Source organism: Lutjanus erythropterus, chromosome 3, assembly GCF_056507025.1.
Source record: "Lutjanus erythropterus isolate fLutEry1 chromosome 3, fLutEry1.hap2, whole genome shotgun sequence".
Taxonomy (NCBI): domain Eukaryota; kingdom Metazoa; phylum Chordata; class Actinopteri; order Lutjaniformes; family Lutjanidae; genus Lutjanus; species Lutjanus erythropterus.
Window position 1 is genome coordinate 26,787,164 of NC_139319.1, and position 20,976 is coordinate 26,808,139.

General features: G+C 40.1%; 1 protein-coding gene across 1 annotated transcript in view; it reads left to right on the plus strand.

Moving 5' to 3' along the window:
• Positions 1-322: 322 nt before the first annotated feature.
• LOC146330148 (alpha-1,6-mannosylglycoprotein 6-beta-N-acetylglucosaminyltransferase B-like) overlaps positions 323-20,976 on the plus strand; it is a 159,364-nt gene continuing 138,710 nt past the window's right edge. The window contains exons 1-2 of the mRNA XM_084715636.1: positions 323-878; positions 7,856-7,968. Of these exons, the coding sequence (XP_084571762.1) occupies positions 811-878; positions 7,856-7,968 (181 nt within the window). The 5' untranslated portion in view covers positions 323-810. The remainder of the gene's footprint in view (positions 879-7,855; positions 7,969-20,976) is intronic.

A 20,976-nucleotide genomic window follows, 5' to 3' on the forward strand; every position in this document is an offset into this window, starting at 1 on the left:
TGTTAGCAATATATGGCTTTATAAATACTGATAAACAATTTAAAATAAAATCGAAAAAAGAAAAATGTGGACCTGCGGTTAACAATATGAAATTCAAATTCAGTTGACACAACAAAATTTATTATTTGTTCAGTCCCCTGGGGCAGAATTAATGATTTTGGACTTTATGAAAGAAAATTACAAGATTTGACATGATCGTGTTTTTTTTTTCTCTCTCTCTCTTTGCCTCTTGCCATCTTCAGAACTCATTAACCGGGCTATTATTTTGAAGGGGTCAAGCGGACGTTGAACACTTCCCTGAAGCTAACTTGCCTGTTGTGAAGTGAACGAGTACGGAAGCAGCGCGGCCGACTTGCTTCACTCGCGCTGGCTCCTTGGCGAAGTTCAATCCGTCCATGAAGCGAGCTCTCCTCCGGGCGAGAAAACGCAGCCTTCAAACTATCCTGCGCACACTTTTACACACATGTTTGACAACAACAACGCCATCTTTGCACCGAACTCCCGTCGGACATGACTCCAACGGGCGACACAACCTGCGGCGGCGACTTCACCTCAGACTCCGAGTGTTTGCCTGACGACGGAATAACGCTTTAAATGACATTTTCACGCACGGAGAAGGAGACTTGCTGAATGAAACTTTGTCCCATTTCTGCCGGAGGGATAAAGCAGCGCCCATGGGTGTCGGGCGCGTGTAAAATAACCCGAGCTGACTGCCGCTGTGGATGGATGGGACGCAGATAAAATGTTTGGCCACCTCAAGTTCCAGTTTGGGAGGGTAGCAACGATGTCAGGGGTCGCTCGTTTTGGAAAATGATTACTGGCAGCACCGACGGTAAAATAATGGTCAGAAGATGTCTAGTGACGTTCAAACCGTTCAGGTAAGAGACAAAGAGCTGTTTCCCTTTAGCCTCCAGCACTGTGCTTGGTTAGCACTGATTGAAATGGGTCTGCTGAGTTGTAAAACCCTGTCAAAATGCACTACTGTGGCATTGTGTACATTGTGTGGAGCCGAGGTGTGTCTCCTAAACGCGCACACCAGATGTTTCTCCGCTAGATTAATTAGTTTTAGATGCACATGGACAACACGCAGCGATAAATCATGAAAGAGCTGTAGTACCAGTCAGTCGAGCGCTAACTTACTTTCTTACTGCACAGATTGCTCCATTATCACTGCGTGGCTGCTGGGTTGTGTTTGTGTAGATATAAAGGGGCTAACATGTTAACCGCTTAAACAGCTGATACTTCACAGTCCACTGAGCCGTGCTGTGCAAACCTGTTTTCTGCCTTCGCAGAATATTGGCAGGCTTTAAATCTTTAAACTAATCCAGCTTTTTTTTTTTTTTTTTTAACTCCGAGACTTAAAAACAGAGGGTCTCCTACCATTCACCATTTTCCCCACCTGCTCGTACTGTTGAATTTTACAAACAATTTCTCCACTTGAGTTCGAGCAGTGATGCAGCAGCTGTGCAGCAAAGCTCTGTTAAGAAGTGGGTCCCTGTAATTCACCCGCTGTCTGTTCAGCAGATCAAGCATGCATTCAAACACGCTCAATTAAGCAGCTTTGTGACAATTAGGGTTGGGTATTGTTGGGATTTTATTGACACAGCATCAGTGCTGATGGTGCATGTCAACAGCCTGCAGATACATGTCAGCGCTCTTCTTGATATTTGCCGTAATTTGGTGCAAACAATGAAGACATGACATGAAAAGATGTGAAAAGTTTTCTGTTATTTTTTACAGAAATAACAAGTTGAATTGTTTCCTGAGTTCTGAAAATATTTTGGCCTTTATGTAAAGTTGCATAAATACGTTTTTCTTACTACGTTTCCCCTTGCACTGCCACATTTTTTTGTGCTGGTCAATAAAGGTACATTTTATCTTATCTGATCATACTAGAAATATCATTTTTCTGTCTATAGGCTATTTTGGTACTGACCAGTCAGACCAGCACCAGTTTAGTACTGTTCTCGATACCTATCTTTACAAAGCTGTCCCTTGGCCCTTCAGTGGAAAAGCACTAGGTACAACAGGTTCCTACTCCCTGGAAAAAAATCCTGCTGTAGAAACATGTCTTTAGACAGCCCCAGTAGATGTATTACCCAGGCAATAAAGATAGGTGCAGAAATGATGTCCTCATTACTGGATAACAGTAATATTCATTGGCACGTCTAACCTATTGATGAGAACTAAAGCAGAAAAGTGTTAATAACAAAAAAAAAACGCTGCTTGGCACAGTGTAGTTAATGTGAAATATCAAAATCAACACCATCTGTGTCTGAACGCCATTAAATCTGAATCATTTCCAGAATTTAGGCTAGTTCAGGCGCCAGGAAAAGTTTCTTGAAAAACACCATAACTAACATCTACACCACGGCTCCTCCACGCCTGGCAGAACTCCTCTCACTTCAAAATCATCTACCTAGAGGCAAAATCTGATAAGTCTATATGTGTGAGGAAGCCAATTAGCTGATAGCAGATCTCTCCTTCTGATCCAATTATAGGGAGCAGAGCATTTACTTTAAGCCTGTTAATTAAAGACTCGTCAGGCAGGACCAGGACCTAATCCTCTCATATCACCCACCTAACGCCACTTTGGAAAACGGCTAAATGATAAGAGAGGAAACGATCGCCCTAGGACAGCATGAGGCCAACTTCTGAATATTTGTGTTCCCCCCTTTTTTGCTTTCCATCAATCTGTGTTGCTTCCAAGCATTGCTACCTTTTCCCCTGTGCTGCACACACACACAAACAAGAAGCGTTATTAATCGTTCCATCACAGAGAGAAGAATAGATAAAGTAAATTAGAAAACATAATGGTTTACTGTTAAAAGCAACCAATTTTGTCTCGTGTCCTCTGTGTAACCCCTTTATCTTTTCAAACCTGTCATTGTGCCTCATTAGTTTTCCTTAGGGGAGACTGGGGGCTATTATACGGGGGGCAATTGTGACACACCTAATTCCTCCAATCAGAAATAAGAGTCAGTAATGACACATAGCACATACATGCTCATTGGGATTCTTCCCCTGTGGAAATTGTGCATATTGGTTCATATTTTAACCACAGCATTGTCACATTATAAAACAATTTGTGCAATATGCACAATGAAGAAGCAGTATGTAAAAATCTGTTTTTTCCTCACTGTCGATCATTCTGTCCTGCAATTTTCAGGGGCAGAACCGTTTGTCTGCCTGCTTAATATGTCTCCCCACATGTTGGAAAAAAAACCTACACCCAGAAACAAGATTGGTTTAACATGATTTATTTTTTCAGTGTTACAATTATCCCTAACCACTCTGACTTTTTGTGTTTAATTTATAACACTTTTGTTCTCATTAGTGAAAATATACCAATTGTCTTATTAATTGTGGCACATGTATGTTTGTGTATGTGAATTATGAAGGAAAATGTAAAAAAGGTTACAATTGCCCCCGATCTCCCCTACTGTAATAATACAATGCACTAAAGATGATGTCTAAGTTCAGCGAACCTGATTTTCACCTTCTACCTACTTGGCTTGCTGACCAGATGGTAGCAAACATAGTAAGTCCATAATCCAAGCAGGTATAAATCTGGATTGTGGCGTAATATTCAGGATGACAAATAATCCCTTGATCATAATGATTGTAAGGGATTGGATTCATATCAGTTAACGTATTGCTGCTCTGCGGTCCTCTGACAATGATGGAGCTATTCTAATTAATTCTGCAATATGCCTTGAACAGATGGGGGTAATATTTTATTATTTCATAATATTACAGTATTATCCAGGGAGATACAGAGAGGTAAATGAGAAACCGCAGTGAATGAGCATGTGTCAGCTGTTTATATGCTGGGGCTTTAATGTAAATACAGCATAATTTCCTCATGTTTTTCACTGTAAATCAATAAATAAATGCGGGAGTGGTCGCTGACATGTTGACTACTGATCACAGTGATCATCACATTAAAGTGTCGACTAATAATATCTTTCCATCACCAGCAAATTAAGTTGATAATCATAATTGGGAAGTCTAATTTCAACATGTTTTCATGGACAAATTACAGTTTGTCTTGTTATAAGTGTAATCAGTACAGTAATTCATCAGAGAGCAGCTCAGATTGTATTCTGATCGCTTTGCCTATAAATGTAAATAAAATTAAGATAAATGAGTTATTGAAATGTAATGACTGCATAGATGCATTACTATTTGAAGTGATCATTGTAAGCATGTTTGATGCAACCCATTAGAAAAGAGCCTTGATGATGATGATGATTATTCAGTATTTTCTTTTGTTGCTCTCTCAAAGAGCCACATCCCACATCTGTCCTTGAAGCCAGCGTATTACGACTCAGGACGAGACACATTGGCTCTGTCTTGGAATATAGTCACCCTGGGAGCTTGCCAAACCACCACGCTCTATACTTAACAGATTATTCAACATCATCTTGATCCCTTTGGGTCAATCAGATCACTTCAGCAAATGTTCTTTTAAGTGGCCATTCTTTCTTGCTGTTGATAGGAACTCATTTCTCATGGCCTCATCAATATTAAAAGGTTTTCTCCAGAACTTTGCGTGACCGGAGCTGCTTACCGCACTGTTTCCAGGAAGCACTGTCAGTTTTCACACTGGGCCGTGCATTCAAGCAAACAGCTCTTTGCCTGGCTTTGAAGAGAAGGCAATAGTTATGAATAATTCATTCATTTGTTATGTTAAGATTCAGTTTTCCAACCTCTTGTGCAAGTTAAAAGTTTAAAGGTTACCTGTGCAAGGTTGGCAATAAATTATGAAGTGAAGTGTGATAATTATATCACAAAAGACCCTTTTCTTCATGCTGTTTTAGGCCATTATTACCTTAGATGCATATATATTTTTGAAAAATTACAATGCATTTACCCAAACAAATGATGAGGACATTTGGGAAAACGGCTTCAGCTGCTAAAATATGTAGTATAAGAACTGGAGTGTTAGTCATTCATCGTTGCATAGACCTGTCTTTGTACTGCACTGCTTCTACAAAATCCTCCAAGACTGTTCTTTTGTTAAGGTTTAGCAGCAGAGCAGCTCGCATTTTAAAAATGAGACTTGACTTATTAGTCATGGAGGCTGACTGGTATTTTGTCCAGCAGATGAAAATCACAGACAGCTTTGCCTCCCTGGTTCCCCAAAGAGCCTTGGCATCATAAGATAACCTTCGATCCATATACACTGAAGAGACTGGCTTAACTAGGGCAGGATTTACACAGATACAAAAGACCTGATTTTCAACTCTTTTAAGTCAAAGATCTGATTCTCTCATGGCTGTCTAACAAGAGAGAACCCACATGGAGTCTCATTTTATTCTCCCCTCTGAGGCACGGTAGCGTTTCAAATATCAGATCTGTTCCACAAAGCAGGGTATAGCAGAAGTTTATGTTTCAAAGCTCAGATCTGCACCACAGATCGAAACCCACATTCTGATGGATTTTACATTTTAACGCTAGTTTGAAGGATAGGTCCACGTTTTTTCAAGCCTGTCTTAAAACAATACTGACATGCCTGTATGTTTATAGAAAGAGTGACTTGGATAACGCAAGGTGCTGAAGCCTAATATTAGCTTTATTATAAATTATGAGTTGACCCTTGTTAAACCCCTCCTCCAAACAGCAGCTGTCCAATCGCAGATAAGCAACTATAGCATGACAGACATGTCCCATCAAGCCTTGAGCTGAAGTGGTGTTCATGGAGCTTTAAGAAGAGGGATACTCCGTGTCTCATGAGTTTGGAGTGTGGTGTCTTTTTTTTTGTAGTCTTTCAGAAATATTTAACATAAGAGCACATGTGTGAAGAATGGATTAAACTTTGTCTTTATCTGCTTTAACGTAAGATGCAAACATGTCCAGCTAACTTGCATACTACCTGCAGTAACGTCACCTCCAGCCAAACTTGTGTAAGATACCACTGCCAAACTTGTAGCTTATTCCTAGAGATTAAATTGGGATTTGTTATTTGGTGGGGTTGAGGAGGAGGGTGTGGGCGGGTGCATAATCAAAGTCAGCTGATGATAACACATCTCTCTCTGGTTTGCACTCTTAGGCTGGGGTCTCAAGCTTATGGTCCGGGGGCCATTTCTGACCACTCCCCCTCCTTCTAGACATTTAGTCTTATTTAATTATTTTTACTAGGTCTTTTGTGCTAATTTAAACTCCTTCATTTTATACAGTTGCAATAAAAACAAAATTTGGTGCTTGACTAAAGCATTGACAAAGCAGGCAATGCTCAGCTGGCCATTTTCATCAGGGATTTAAAGACCAATTCGAAGTGACAAATTGCTGAGTTTGTGTCCAATGCGTGGCTAATTTAAAAAAAGATAGAAACTGTTGTTTACATTGTTAAGTCTAATGAATGTTAATAATGGAAATACAGAAGTAAATTTTCAGAAATATTGAGCTTTCTTGGGCTTGAATGGTGACCATTGCAGTGACCGTACTCTCAGTGGCCCCAAGCCAATTTGAGTTACAGAGCCCTGCTCTTAGGTTTAAGTTGGGTTAGTTTAGCTCTTATCACAGCTCACTTCCTGAGGTGATTGCGGTGTGACTAGTCTGGGTGACCACCTCAAGGTGTGCTGTACTTACTAATCCCTGGATTTCCTTCTCTGACATTAATGAGTGTATTTCTGTTGTCTGTCGTATACATGTGTTGAATTTCACTGTCCAACCAGAGTTAACTGTGATGTAGCCTTGGTGTCATTCTCTTAACATTAATGTTATATCATGTACACAGCCATGGGCTACACTCATGAAATGCTAGCAGGAGTCATTTTAGCTGACAAAATCCATGGTCAACAGCTAGAAATGAGAACCCTGCTCCTGTTTATTTCTGTGTGGACTTGGAGGACCTAGTATTTCAAAAATTACTGTCAGCAGCTTTAGCAACAGTAACTAAAGAGTGCAAAGCTTAGTAAAGGGTCAGCTACATTAAAAAAGGACCTCTTTGGGTTCAGTATGAGACCAATCTAATGTAACAACTGATAGCCTACCCTTTAACACCTTGTCACCCACCGAACATTTTGCACATCAAAACAGTGACCAGAGAACTGGCCTTTCAATGTAAAAGCACTCAATAACTAAGGCTGACACAGCACAGAGTAATTCAGGACTGTATTGCCCATTGTTGACCTAATTTTATGTGGTTCAGACAGAGGTGTGGCTTAGACCAGTTTGTGTGCTGAGAGACTTAAGTTGGTGTTTTAACCATCTTAACGCTGTTACGCTCACCTTTAAAGCCTGAATGTTTTTGGCTGTCTTCTGTCCTCTTCTTGCCTTTTTTTTCCCTTTTCCCTCTGTGTGTCCCTGATATTACATAAATAAACACATCCATTTTGCCTGCACTTAGGGACAAACTGCTCACCCTTACTTTGTCATTTGTCCTAGATGTATGCCAACAGAGAACATCAAAACATGAAAATGTTTCAAGTGCCCTTTGGCTTCAACTTTCTACTTTTCTACGTGTGATCATTTCTCCATTTAGGCTCTGCCTTCTGGAAGTGCCTCCTGCTGTTTCATGACTGTCCCTTCGTCTCTCTCCTCTCCTCCACATTTTCCCTCATCCTCTTTTTCTCACTGTCGATCATTCCACCCTGCAAACCTGTCTTCCATAATTGCCAGCCTATTTGTCTGCCTCTATTCTTCCTTTTTGTTTTTCAAGCCTCTCACACTTCATCCACTCCCTTTTCTGCCTCCAACTCTCTCGCTATCCACTCCTCTCTCCATCCTCATCTTCATATTTTCCAACTGCTCGCACAAAACATCTATTTACCTGCCCTTCCCTATAAATATGTCTATCTATCTCAACTCCCTTTTCATCTATTCCCTCTCTCCTCCCTCTGTGTTGCAGGATATTCGTGGTGGGAATAGGCTTCTTCAGCCTCTGCTTTCTAATGACCTCTCTGGGGGGGCAATTCTCAGCCAAGAGACTGGGGGACTCCCCCTTCACTATCCGCACAGAAGGTACTGACATGTGCCATGTGTCTGTCTGTGTCTGTGTGTGTGTGTGTGTGTGTGTGTGTGTGAGTGCATGTGTGTGTATACAGTTCCTTCACTGAGCTGAAATGCTGTAATGTCACTGCATATTGCTGTGCTATAACTCTCCATGGTCCTGCTGGCGCTTCACTGCCATGTGCCACTTTGTCAAAGCTGCACCCCCTGTCACTGGAAACATAAAAATGCTCTGGAATATTAGGATGAGGCTAAGAAATCATACAGTAAATGTAAATTCCCTTGCAGAACCAATATAACCAGTGAATTACAGGCATATAACCTCAAGCAGAGAAGCTGTTTTTTCTATATTTTTGGTCAAGTGCTGTGAGATAAATCAACATGCCTGTAAAAGAAGATTGATATGGTAGGTGGGACCTGAGGTAGAGAGGCCAGACAGTGGCCTGGAAGTTATTGGTTTGATCCAAGGCGGTGGCAGCACAGTGGGTGGCTAATATTGCATCTGTGGGTTTCACTGCCACCAGTTTGAGGGATTCTGCACTGATGGGCAGCCTTCTTCTCTGCATTTTCCAAGAGTATATTTAGTGATTTCAAAACGGTCAAACAATTACATATGAAAGGGCATGATAGAAATACAGTCCACAGGCCTATCCTGTCTTTCAACATACTTACACAAAACACATTCTCCATACTTACTGAAGAATAAATAGATAAATAAAATGAAATAAATGATTAAATAAATAAACTGAGAAACATGAGTGGATGGTTAAAAAAAAAACAAAGGAGTAGATTTAGTGACTCATTTAGCTTTTTTATTTTATTTTTTTAATGAAAAAGAAAATGACGCCATATGCAATCGAGCAACTTGGTTTAGTAGACAATCTGTGCATGCTCTGCTGAGCTCTCCTCCTCCCTCGCCTGTTCGCTTGGCTTTTGCGGTTTGTATGATAGACACACTCTACTGTGCACAGTAGCACACACACACAGGGAGAGTCTCCTGTTTAATGTATATGTCTATTTATGCAGTTTTGTAAAAGCTTGTATGTGTACCTGGTGGGTGTCAACCAGTCAGTGCCACAGTGGTTCTGATCCTTTTAAAAGACTCCATCATTAACAACAGGTCTCCTCCTCACAGCTCAGCTGCTGCTGTAAAAACAGAATTGTGAGTGAAAAAATCCAAAATGCTACTTGAGTTTTTGGGTGGATTTATAAAACAGCTGCTGATGAAGTTAAGAGGGAGAAACGGAGGGAGGAGGGCAGGGTGAGCTCCAGCGTATGTGTGTGCGCGCAGGACCAACCAGGGGTGTTAGCGTGTGAGTAATGAAAGGAGAAGGGGAAAAAGAGAAATGCAAGGTGAGCATATTACTGTAGTTAGTTACTAAACACAAAAAAGGGGAAAAGTAAAATGATAATGGTAAAATAAGAAGTAGCCTGCTAGAAATAGGTTCATTATAAAATAATGCTAGATTTATTGTATGATTTATAAAAACCCAACGCATCACAGAATGCCAATGAATGAGGTGGAGCGAGAACAGGTTGCAGCAGCAAACAGGCAAGCAAACAGTTTTGTAATCGCAGTGAACTTGTTTTTGAAATGTTAGATGCCAACAAATGTGGATTGAAGCAGAACAGTTATTCAGATAAGATCATGTTGTAAATTTTGGAAGTCTATCTTCTATCTCGGGAGTTATTGGAAATGTTTTCTTTATTTTAAGAGCAAATTGCACTACAATGTAAATACAGTTTCATTACATTGTTTTACATACCTCTTTCATTTTGTTGGTAACCATTGTATAATCACAATATTGTTAAATTAAACACTTGCATCTACAAGGAGATATACGTCAAAACATCAGTCCATGCTAGTCTAAACTTCTGGACCCGTCATCCCCGATATAATCCAGAAAGGGGTCCCAAATATGAAAAAACTTCAATGGCTTGTCCCTGAGCCAGAATCTCAGAATTGCTTCTAAAGGGATAAGTTCCATAGTGCTCCAGATCCAATGTGAAACAGCAGGAACAATGTCTGAAATCCACTGAAGCACAACACATCTCCTTGCACTAAAAAGAATAACCTTAAGCAGCTTCAGTGAAGGGTGGCTAAGGGTCTGTGTTGCTAAATGTATCCCAGAATACAGAAAATAGATTCAAAGGTCAGTCTTTTCTTAAACACAATATTGATTACACACTTTGAAACAGATAAACCTTCAGAAATTGTATACTTATTACAGTATTTGAAACACAAAAGATTAAACTATTTTTCCTTCTTCTCTCTTTGTCTTAAACAGTACATACTGGGGTTTTGTGCATGAGACATATCTATGAAAATACATGTGAATACGCACTCTATGGTCACTTTGTTATGAACACCTGTACAATCCAATGAAATCCGATTTAACTGTTCTGCCATCAAAGACTTCTCAATATCATGTGGTTTAATACTACATTATATCATAACTATGACCACAGTAATAATTTACACATTTCTGAGAATGTCAACAAAAACTGAACATTATAGGCTTCGTAGAGGTAGAATTTAAGGTAAAGCTCTTGTATAATAATGCATTAAATTGTACAGGTGTACCAAGTTAAGTACCCACTGAGCATGTTTGGTGAAATGTTATTTACTCAGCTGACAGTACTTTACAGCTATGCATAATTTACAACAGAATTAATCCACTTAATGTTGATAGACTGACAGCAAAAATCACTCCTGTTGTTTCTTGCACTTTCTTTGATCACTTCAATAAGCAACAATAAGCAATCCAGCCTAAAATGTTTTTTACAGCTCCCTTGAAGCCTCTCAGGATTCTCTGTGAGACTCTCCATTATATGGAAGTCCATTAAAGGAAGCCTGTATAACTTTAGCTGTAACAACAAGTGGAGATTATGGTATGATGATGCACTGAATTTCACTACAGTACAGAAGGCTGGCATTAACCTCTCGCAAGCAGAAAAACAATTTTGAACCAACAAAGACCACAGAAATTATTGGAAGAACAGGTAGGATCATGAAGGGCTGAATGAGAAGTGTATACAGATGGATGAACAGAGGGTTGAATGGAGATTGAAAATAGGTGTGGAGGTGTTGAGGACCCAGGAAATGACACTCTGGGTGAGGGCACTTTGGCACGAGGGGCATGATGAGCTTTGGCTTCATCATCCCCTTGTGGTTCCTGTACTGAGAGAGGGAGAGGAGAAGAAACAGGGTGTGGGCAAGGGGGTTGTGAGAATTTAGACAAATGGGAGATGAAGGCTTTGTGCTGAAATGTGTCAGCATTGGTTTTTTGTGTTGTGAGCTAAATAAATGGGTGAAATTTGAGTATTTTGTCCTTCCTGACTTGAAGACTTGAGATGTGCTACCTTTTCAATTTTTTGGTAGAGTAAAAGGGTCAGACACACTGATATATACTGTTGCAATTGAATTAGGGTGAGGCCTGTTCTTGCTCTTAAACTTAAGGTATATAATAAAGTTACAGTGCAAGGTTTGACATTGACCATGGGCCGTGGCCACAAATTGTGTGAATTTGAATTCAAGTTTCTCCCTTTTACCGAACTAAGACGAGCTTAATTGGCTCGTTAACTTCTTGGAAAACACACTTAATTTAAACTCAACAGAAAAACATGTAAAACTCACTAAAACTTTTTTTAGTTTGTCCACTCTTCCAACAATCACCAACTCTGGTTTGGTCAAAATAAATCCTTAATTTACAGAGTGAAAAGAGTGTAAAGTGTCTGACTCTGCAGGCTGTTTTCCTCTCACTCGTCACTCAGCTCAGCTCACTCATGGTCCGGCTGAGTGGGTGTGTACTGCGCCACTGGATGAGAGCGCGGTGCAGAGCAGAGGCCGTCACTCTGCAGACTATTACATTAACAAAATAAAATGACAAATATCGCCCTAAAAATCAGCCAAAAAAAAAAACAATTAGTGATGGATTCAGCCCAACGTCAATAGACTATGTATTTGTTCAATCACCCAACCTTAGTATGGGTTTGCTAAGCCTAGTCAAACTGTTAACATGATCCTTACAGAAGAACCAGAAACACAAAAGGCAGGTGATGAAAAGGTGAATTGCCAATGAAAATGTAAGACGGAATGGAGCAGGAGTTTAATTGGCCAGAATATGACGCATCTAAAGACATAATGCACTGTGGTGTGTACCTCCAGTGTGCTAAACAAGATAAGTCTTGCTCATTTTTCATTGGAAACAATGCCCTAAGGAAACACCACATCACCATTCATGGGAAAAGTGGACAACACAAGTGTTATAGTTAAGGTTACATTGTGTTTAATTGCCTTTTCTATATTGTTTTTTTTTCTGGAGCTTGGTAGCCCATAGCCCGTGAGCCAGTGCTAAAAATATTAGCATTTATCCCTGTAATGAGTTAATTTATTAACAGTCTGCAAGGTAAAATATGCACAGATCCATAAGAGCAGAGCAAGTTTTGAGAGCAAGTGAGGTTAGAATTTTTAATTTGCATGCAAAGCAAACCTGAGAAAGGAAAATACATCAGAAATACCAGAAGTGAAGGATCAGACTCCGCAGTAATTCTAAGATATTTCTCAGTGTGTTCATTTGTACACAGACAAATTCTGTAAATAATGAACCTAGCAACCACTCATTTCTGTCACTGCACACCATGCTGTACTGGTGTTGCATGCACACTGAAGCCTGCATCCTGCAAAGCCATATCTCACCGGTGAAATGTCATTAACACATTGGCCGACTAGCGATAGCACATGACCTGGAGTGAAGGCTGACCGCCAGAGGCAAGGCAAGGGGGGAAAAAAAATGAGCGCCATTGTAATCTCCCGATGTATAAGGTGCGAAGATTGAAAGTCAGAGGTCATTTTGTGGAGGCCAGCCACTTTTCACTACTGCTGGAGTTAAAATAAGCGCTCCTGTTGCGAGGGCTGCCTCAACATGCGTGTAGCATGTGTGTGGGCTCAACTGTAGCTGAAGCATGCCGTGTGTCAGTTTATGTGGGTGCGAGAGCAACTGAAAGATGGAGGAAGTGCTACTTTAAGTGTGAATCAGACAGCTGTAATCTGTCAGAGAAGAAAGATGAAGCAGGGGAAAATCGAAATAGAAAATGGCGGGCTTAACTGAACGGATAGATGCAGAAGAAGCATATATAAAAGGCATGTGTGAGTGAGAAAGAGAGAGATAATGGGCCAGCAGGGGGGTCATTTGTGATTACTGTGTTTGTGATAAATTGAGATTACTGCATTTGTGTGATAAATTAGGATTAGTGTGTATGTGTCACTGTTCCTTAGTCAGATGTACTTGATTAACCAACTACTCATGCGCTACTGCCTGGGAAGACATCTGGAGCAAGCTCATTAAAAACTGTATAGTGTCCAACTGTGCTTCCCCACAGGAGTCTACTATGCATGTGTGTGTCTCTAAACGTGTGTGTATTTTCCTTTATGTGCGTAAATACTTTTGTGCTTGCCTATGCGTAAAAGATGCCCATATCTCTATCATCTGTAGTGGGTATATTTGTTTGTGTGTATGTCCCACTGTTTCACCCTCTTTTCTCCTTTTATGCGTGTCTTTACCTCACACTGTTTTCGCTGCTTTCTCCCTCTGAGTGTGTACGTGTGTGTTTATGTGTGTTTGTGATGAGCTGGCAGGAAATCGGCTGTTAAATGGGGCGACAGCAGCAATGTGGGACAAGATTGAGACCAGAGAGACTGAGAGACCGATCCATCTGCTCTCGGCAAATCAGCCCCGCAAAACAACTGGCCCTTTCATTAAGTCTCTGCTCACCACCTGCAGAGTAACACACACGCACTCACACATGCACAAACGCAGTTCCACGTCCGTGTCTCATTAAGTACATGTAATTTTTGGCAGGCCTGCCGTGTGAAAATATACGACATTGCCAAATTAAAAATTTTCCTCCAAAATTCAGGGTTCACATTTTTTTTTCTCACACAGACAAGCAAAGCAAAATGATTTTATGCTGTAGTTACTTACCCTGAAGGCATCTCACTTCCAAATAAACTCTCTGTTTATTACGTAATAATCCAACAGTTTATTTTCTACTAAACCGTTTTTAAACATTTTAATCATAACCTTGTTTGTAATCAGCTGACAAGAAATTTGGGATTTCTGGTTAGGGACAAGCTAGGGCTGAACAATTAATTGTTTTTATGTTGAAGTTGTATTTGAAAGAGTGCAAATTTAAAACCCAAGGCCCACAGTTTTAATTATAATTAACTTAATTAAGTAAAGGTTTAAGCTTGTGATTGATGATTTCATTGCCTATAATAACAACTGCAGCTGGTAAATTAATTTAGCTGCAGAAATTTAATGTCAGTTTTGTGAGCAGGGCAAATAAATCCTTGGCTGTTTATACTTTCGCTCTCTGTCTGTGCAATTAACACTTGGCCAAAAATGGTTTGCACAACCAGAAACACTACTGAAATAAAGGAGTGGGCTGTGTGCTTTTTGCTGTTCTTGAAAGACCAACAGTGGCCGGATTTTCTCGAGATAAAAGACCCAGGTGACGGCCTCATGTCAGTTTAAGAGTAGGTGGCTTGGCAGTTGTTTACTATAAATGTAAGACGACTGCTGAACACAGCTGTCTGAATATCCAAGTTAATTTTTTAGCATATCATATCATTGTTTTAAGCTTATCACATTAAAAGCTCTGAATTGCAAACTCTAAGATTCAGGTCCATGAAGCCGTCTGTTCTGCCAGTCTGTGAGGCTAATGTCATTGTTAGCTGAAGCAGCAAGCTGTCAACAGTATTGATCAATTTGATCAATTGATTGATCAAATTGATTTATCTTAAAAGGTAGAATGAGCAGGATTTGTTGTTAGTGTTTGTAAATGCGCCATTTAAAAACATCAACATCAAGTTGGCCTCTCCTCCACGGCTCAATAAACAAGAGAAAGAGAGAGACAACAGCAATGGTTGAGGCAGCTAGAGAGTGAATATAGCGAGGGAGCGGCATTAGCGACAAAAAAGCTGTGAATTGGAGAAATAAATCATTATTTTCGGATTATTTCACAGTGGTTACATTCTGAAGCACAAAATGAACAAGCCCACATCTGTGTGCAACATCGGATTTTGTGTGAATTCAGCGGAAGCGAACCGTCACCCTCTTGCTGTGTCCTCAGTCTGCTCTGCCTGTGTGTGTGTGTATGTGTGTGGCTCTCTCTGCATCTTACACAGAGAGCTAAGGAGAGACCGATGTAACTGTTTCCAATGAAAGAGAAGTTTTTTTTTCAACTCAGGCCATACATTATGTTGTGTGTGCTTATTTCTCTATTGCAAAAGCTTTATTCCAGTTAAAACACAGCCTTTTTACTAAGAGGGTACTTTGTCATGACACAGCAAACTGTCAAAGGCTTTTTTGTCTTGCTCATTGCCTTTAGCTCTTTCTCAAACTTGACCTCTAAATGGAAGTGCTTTACTGCAGTAATGGGAAAGATGCCTTCTTAAAAAGATCAGTGTTGACTTAATAATGATGACTGACTTCAGGGATTTTAAATCTATGACAGGTGACGTGAGCTAAATGAAGACAGCTGATTTGGCAGCATATCCAAAACAGTTTTCTTTTTTTTGAAAATATTACCCACAATAATAGCTCACAGAAATTTTTCATAGTGTTTACTCTTACGTTCTCTCAAAATTCACATGTATTGCCATGTTTAGATGTCATCATCTAACGGAGCTTTGTACATGCTGAGTTGTGGATGACTGTGTGATTCAGCAGCTGTCATCTAAGGCTAATCCATGGTGTGGTGACAACAAGGCCAACAGGAGGACAAGTAAACAAGTTGCTTTTCTGTATATAAATCAAACTTGCAGTCTTTCATCCTGCATTGTGCCATAGTCATCTTTACACAGATATTAGCTTGCTGTTTGCACATAATAACATCCAAATTTGTGTTGAGCTTTGTCACCTTAGTGGGAGTTGCGCTGATAGCAATTGTATGGGTATTAGCTGAATTTCGTCGCCACCTCCCGCTTCCGTGGATTATCAGCTTCCACTGGAGGTTCAGAGTACCGGGCTTTCTCTGAAATCCCCGTCTCTCCTCAGTGACTCACAAACTCATCAAGAGCTGTGAGCCGGAGATGGAGAGGTAGGGGCTCAATGGAGAAAATGAGAAAGTAGAGGAGGAGGAAGGAGGTGGAAGTAGAAAAGAGATTGTATGTTTGTGTGTGCATCTGTGATTAAGCCAGAGAATGAAATTTCTAGAGGTTGCATTCATTGCTCACAAAAGAACTGGATGGAGAAGAGGGATAAAAAGGAACATTTGCAGGATTTTTCTCTCTAGATTAAAATACATCAGACATGAGGGAGATGTTAGCTTGATCAAAGGCCCTCCCTATGGAGCTTGTTCATACTCTGCAGTTTATTACATTAACAAGGACCCATGACAGTCCCTTCACCCTGTTTGTTCTAGCTGAAAGACTCAAGGCTTTCTCTGTCTAGGTGGGTCCCTGCTGGGAGAGAGAATACCATACTATATTTCTGCCTTAGTTTAAAATATTGCAGTTCTATAATCTCTGTATGTTTAATGGATAACTGCTTGTGAATGCTGTCAATCTGAGACTGTAATTTATAAAATGGAAGACTTCTAATCGCCACAAGGAGAGCACTATTAGGAAATGCTGCTGTGCTTGGATCCAAGCAGGGGCCGAGACTAATGGTTGTTTGACTCACTTCTGTGATGTTTGTCTGAAAGTTTTCACGCCATCAGTCAGAAAAAGACTCACGCCAGTGTGTCACATTCCCAAAAGACATTTTTACTCGTGTCCTAAGAGGACCTCAGCTGAGAGTTTATGCTCATGAAAGTAACTGCAGCTCACAAATTTCTGTGATTATTATAAAGTGTGTGATTCAGCACATGTACATTTCAGCCCATCAGTATTCAGTCACTGGTACCGGTTGAGCACATCAGACACCCCGACTCTGTGGTCCCCTTTCATGTTTTTTTCACACTGGATGTTCATCTCTCTCACACGTTCCCTGCAGTTATGTTTCCTTCCCATCGCTTCATGTCGAACAAATCTGGCATGACAATCTTCTGCATGACGCTGGCAAAAGGTGCAGCAGGGGAGTCACTCGGGGAGTACACTTTATCAGTGCACTCATAGCCTGGGGAGTTTGAATGGACTGTGTGTGTGTGTAGATGGGTTTTTTGTGATTCTCTCTGGATAAGACTGTCAACTCAGTGCCAAAAATATAAAATGTTTTAAGAGTGCATGAATGTGTATGTGTCTATTTTTTTTTTTTTTTTTGAAAGTGTGTTTGTGTGTTTCTGTCTTCACAAGTACAGAGAGATAAAAGATCAGGAAAATCTTTCAAATCCAGAATTGGGGCAATTTGCCAATTTTCACACTTACCGGAGTCTTTTAGCTTAGTTGTTATACAGTATAGTATATGTTTGCACTAACATCATTCAGAGTGCTGGAAACTTTTACTCATTTTATATATAGAATATGAAATATTACATATTACAATATTAATATTACAATATTACATAAACTTCTATCTTAGGTCTTAAATATGATTGGAAAAATCTTAGATAAGATTTAGTCCAATTTGATATTGCAGAAGCAAACCTAACTCACTTTAGAAATCCTGACTTGTCTTACTTCATTTTATCTAGGATAGGAAATCCTAAATACTCGGTTGATCCTTTGCTAAGCACTGCCCTCCTTAGTTACTGTTGCTAAGCCTGCCAAATTTTCCATTCTCGCTCTGCATTTATGCAGTTTACAGTGATAACTGGCAGATTTAACATCAATTGGTAATTGTTGAAATATGAGGTCTTTGTTTCCTTAGAGATGTAAACAAAAGCAGCTTCTGATTTCTAGCTGACAACAGTGGATTTTGTCGGCTAAAATAATGACTCAAGCAGATTTTATAGGTGTAGCTGGCTGATGTAAGCTACTACTAACTCCTTGAGTCAGCAGAGAAGTCCGTCTTCAACTGACATTAAATGTTTCCATCTGACATGTTTTAAAACAAGAACCCCTGTGAAAGTGTAGGTTACATCTCAGGAAACATTGGTCGGATGGTAAAATATGGCAGGTATAGCTACATGATATATAACAGGAATACACTCATCAATGTGGGAAAAGAAAGGGACTTGATTAGTGCAGCGGATTTTGACATGGGTCACCCAGCAAAACCAGCTGGACCACAATCGTGAAAGACAGCCAGGATAAGAGCTAAGCTAACTCGGCTTAGACCTAAGGCAGCGAGCCAGAATAAGATGCATCCATCGTCGACTCTTTGATTCTGCATCAGCCCACATCCTCCTCCTCAAATCCCTGCAGAACAAATGAACATACAGAGGTATCTATCAAGTTTGACTGGAGGTGAAGTTACTGCAGCTAGTTGGCTAGTGTTAGTGAGATGGACATGCTAACGTTTGCAGCTTGTGAAATGCAGAGTATCACTCCTCTCAGAGCTTCCTGCACACCTTCAACATGTAGAGAAATGGAAAGCTTGACAGCTCTAGCTACTTTTAAGCTATGATTGGACAGTTGCTGTTTGTCACCTGTGTGCATGGTTCCTCATTGTGCACCTTGTATAAATGAATTCTGTATTCTGGGTTGGTTTAGGGACAGACAACACTTGGTTAAGGAAAGATAATAGTCTGGGTTAAAATGATCACTCTCACATGATTACAGGTCTTGGGTTCCTCTAGGCACGAGTCTTTTCTCATCTTGCTGAGCTAAACAACTTTGTAACTGCTGGTTTACAAAGCCATTGTTTGCTAGTTAGTAAGTTAGGTACTACTCAGGTGGAAGTTAGGACAACTTAAAATTATGATAAAGCTAGGAGAGTTTATTTAAGATTTTGTGAAGTCAGGAAATGTTTGTGGTTCACATTTCTTGTCTTAAGTTAGGTTAGGAACATTGACTTGGGAACACTTCATCTGTGATAGCTTTTTTCCTGAAGTATGTCCTAACCCTAATCACCATGGTTACCAAACAGTTAAGATAGGATCTGAAAATGAGAAAATGTCAGTAGTATGTCCTGTCCTAATTCCTGCTTACTTCATCAGGTCACATACCTCAGATAAAAGATTAAATATAATTTAGAATGAAGCATTAGTATAACAACTGAATAAGGTTTTTGCTGAATTTCACTACTTCCCACCTATACTGTCTGTTATCAGACACTTAGACATACAAATGCAAGGATAGTGATATGTAATACTTAATGTAAGTCTTAGCTAAATTCAGTTTAGTGGCTGTCTATTTTTTATCAAATTTTAAGTTCAATCAAAATCATCACATCATTTCTGCCTATGAAGTGCATCAGAGATTTATTGACTGACTGATTTTAAAAATGTGTAAATTGCAGCCTGAAGGCTACTAAATGCCAGCCTTCTGGGTTTGGAGAAGATTTATTGGTTGATTTCTCTTTAGAGAGGAGCTGCTTTTTGATCCACATCCATAAACTCAGCAAAGCAAAACCAAGCATCATTCACTCAAATTGCACTCAGTGACACAAGAAAGGCATCCACAAGTTTGTGGGTAAGTAGGAAAAAATATTCCACGGGGTCAACATTGGGCCGCGTTTAACGTTAGACTTTGGATACATGAGTGGTATTATAAATATATAGTGGTGTGTGTGCGTTGGTAAAGGAAGCTGGTGAATCATGTTTGGCTGTATCTGTTAGTAATGAGATTCATGGGGAGCATTCTTCATAGAAAAACATACATATTGAACAGAGAGAACTCAGAAAGTGGAGTGCAAAAGAAGTACAAAAGTTCATTGGAGGGGCAGTACACATACTGTAGTACATTATGGTAATCTTTCTGACATTTATTTTTCTACCGCAACAATCTTTCCTTCAAAAGTGCACTTCTAGTATGTACCCAGAAGACCATAATGTGAAATCGCTAAGAACGCCTCTTGCTGCTGCTTTGTTGTTTACTTTCACTCTTGGCCTGGGTAGGGAGCAATTCAGAGAGAGATATTGCACAGGGAACAACCAGCAGGAGACACTATTGTTGTGACATGATGATCCCTCACCAGCTTCCCACCTGTGAACACTGCCAATTGTGTTTAAAGGCCAAACCAAAAACAACTCTGCGAGGAACTGAACACAGTCCTCCAGTGGAGAAGTTATGATCTGAATTCTTCAAGTATAAATCACCTGACTGGTAAACAAACTGGACTGGAAGTTCACTAATATTCACCACCCTCTTCAGTGTTTTTTTGAGAAAGGAATACAAACCTCAACTGCTCTAGCAGAGCTCCACGGTAGGGGGAAATAGAAGATTGTGTTTTGCTCTTAACAGCTTTGAGGGTTTGAAGGTGAAAAATTGCTGTAGTGTGAGCTGGCTGAAAGGGGAGAAAAAGGGGCTCAGTCATGAGATGAAGATCCAGAAAAGGAAAACGTTTGTTGGCCTATACAGTTTCAATGCTGTGTAGATAGACAAAGTTGACCAGTTCAGTTTGAGACACTTGCATCGAGGAGTTTACTGTGTGTAATATATGGAAATACTGTTGGCTATTGCGGAAAAGACTCTTCTCTTTGAAGAGACCTCTTAAGTTATGGGTTCTGCTGGAAGAACTAATCCCCCCATAACAAACATTAAATCTTTAAATAACACTAACAAGAACCTAGCACTGAAGAGGAGGTCAGGGTGGTATCACAGGATCAGCAGGGTAATAGTGATATGATTATAGAGTTGGGCGATATGTTAAAATTTTCCAAATAATCGTCGTCAGTCCATCCATCGGTGATTAATGATATCATCGTCCCTCTCCCATCTCCTTCCATCTTCTCAGGTCTCAGCCAGGAGATGTGCACAAGTGACAAATTCAGTATTTTATGCATGCTGTGTGCGTTCACTACATCCAATAGACAAAATAAACTCACAAAGTGTCTAGAAATGACATGTTCTCACACTTATTTTCCATTTTAAACTGAGAAATACAACTGTACACCTTCTGAATTCAAGTTTCTCTCTTTTGCCGAACTAAGACGACCTTAATTGGCTTGTTAACGCCTCGGAAAACACACTTG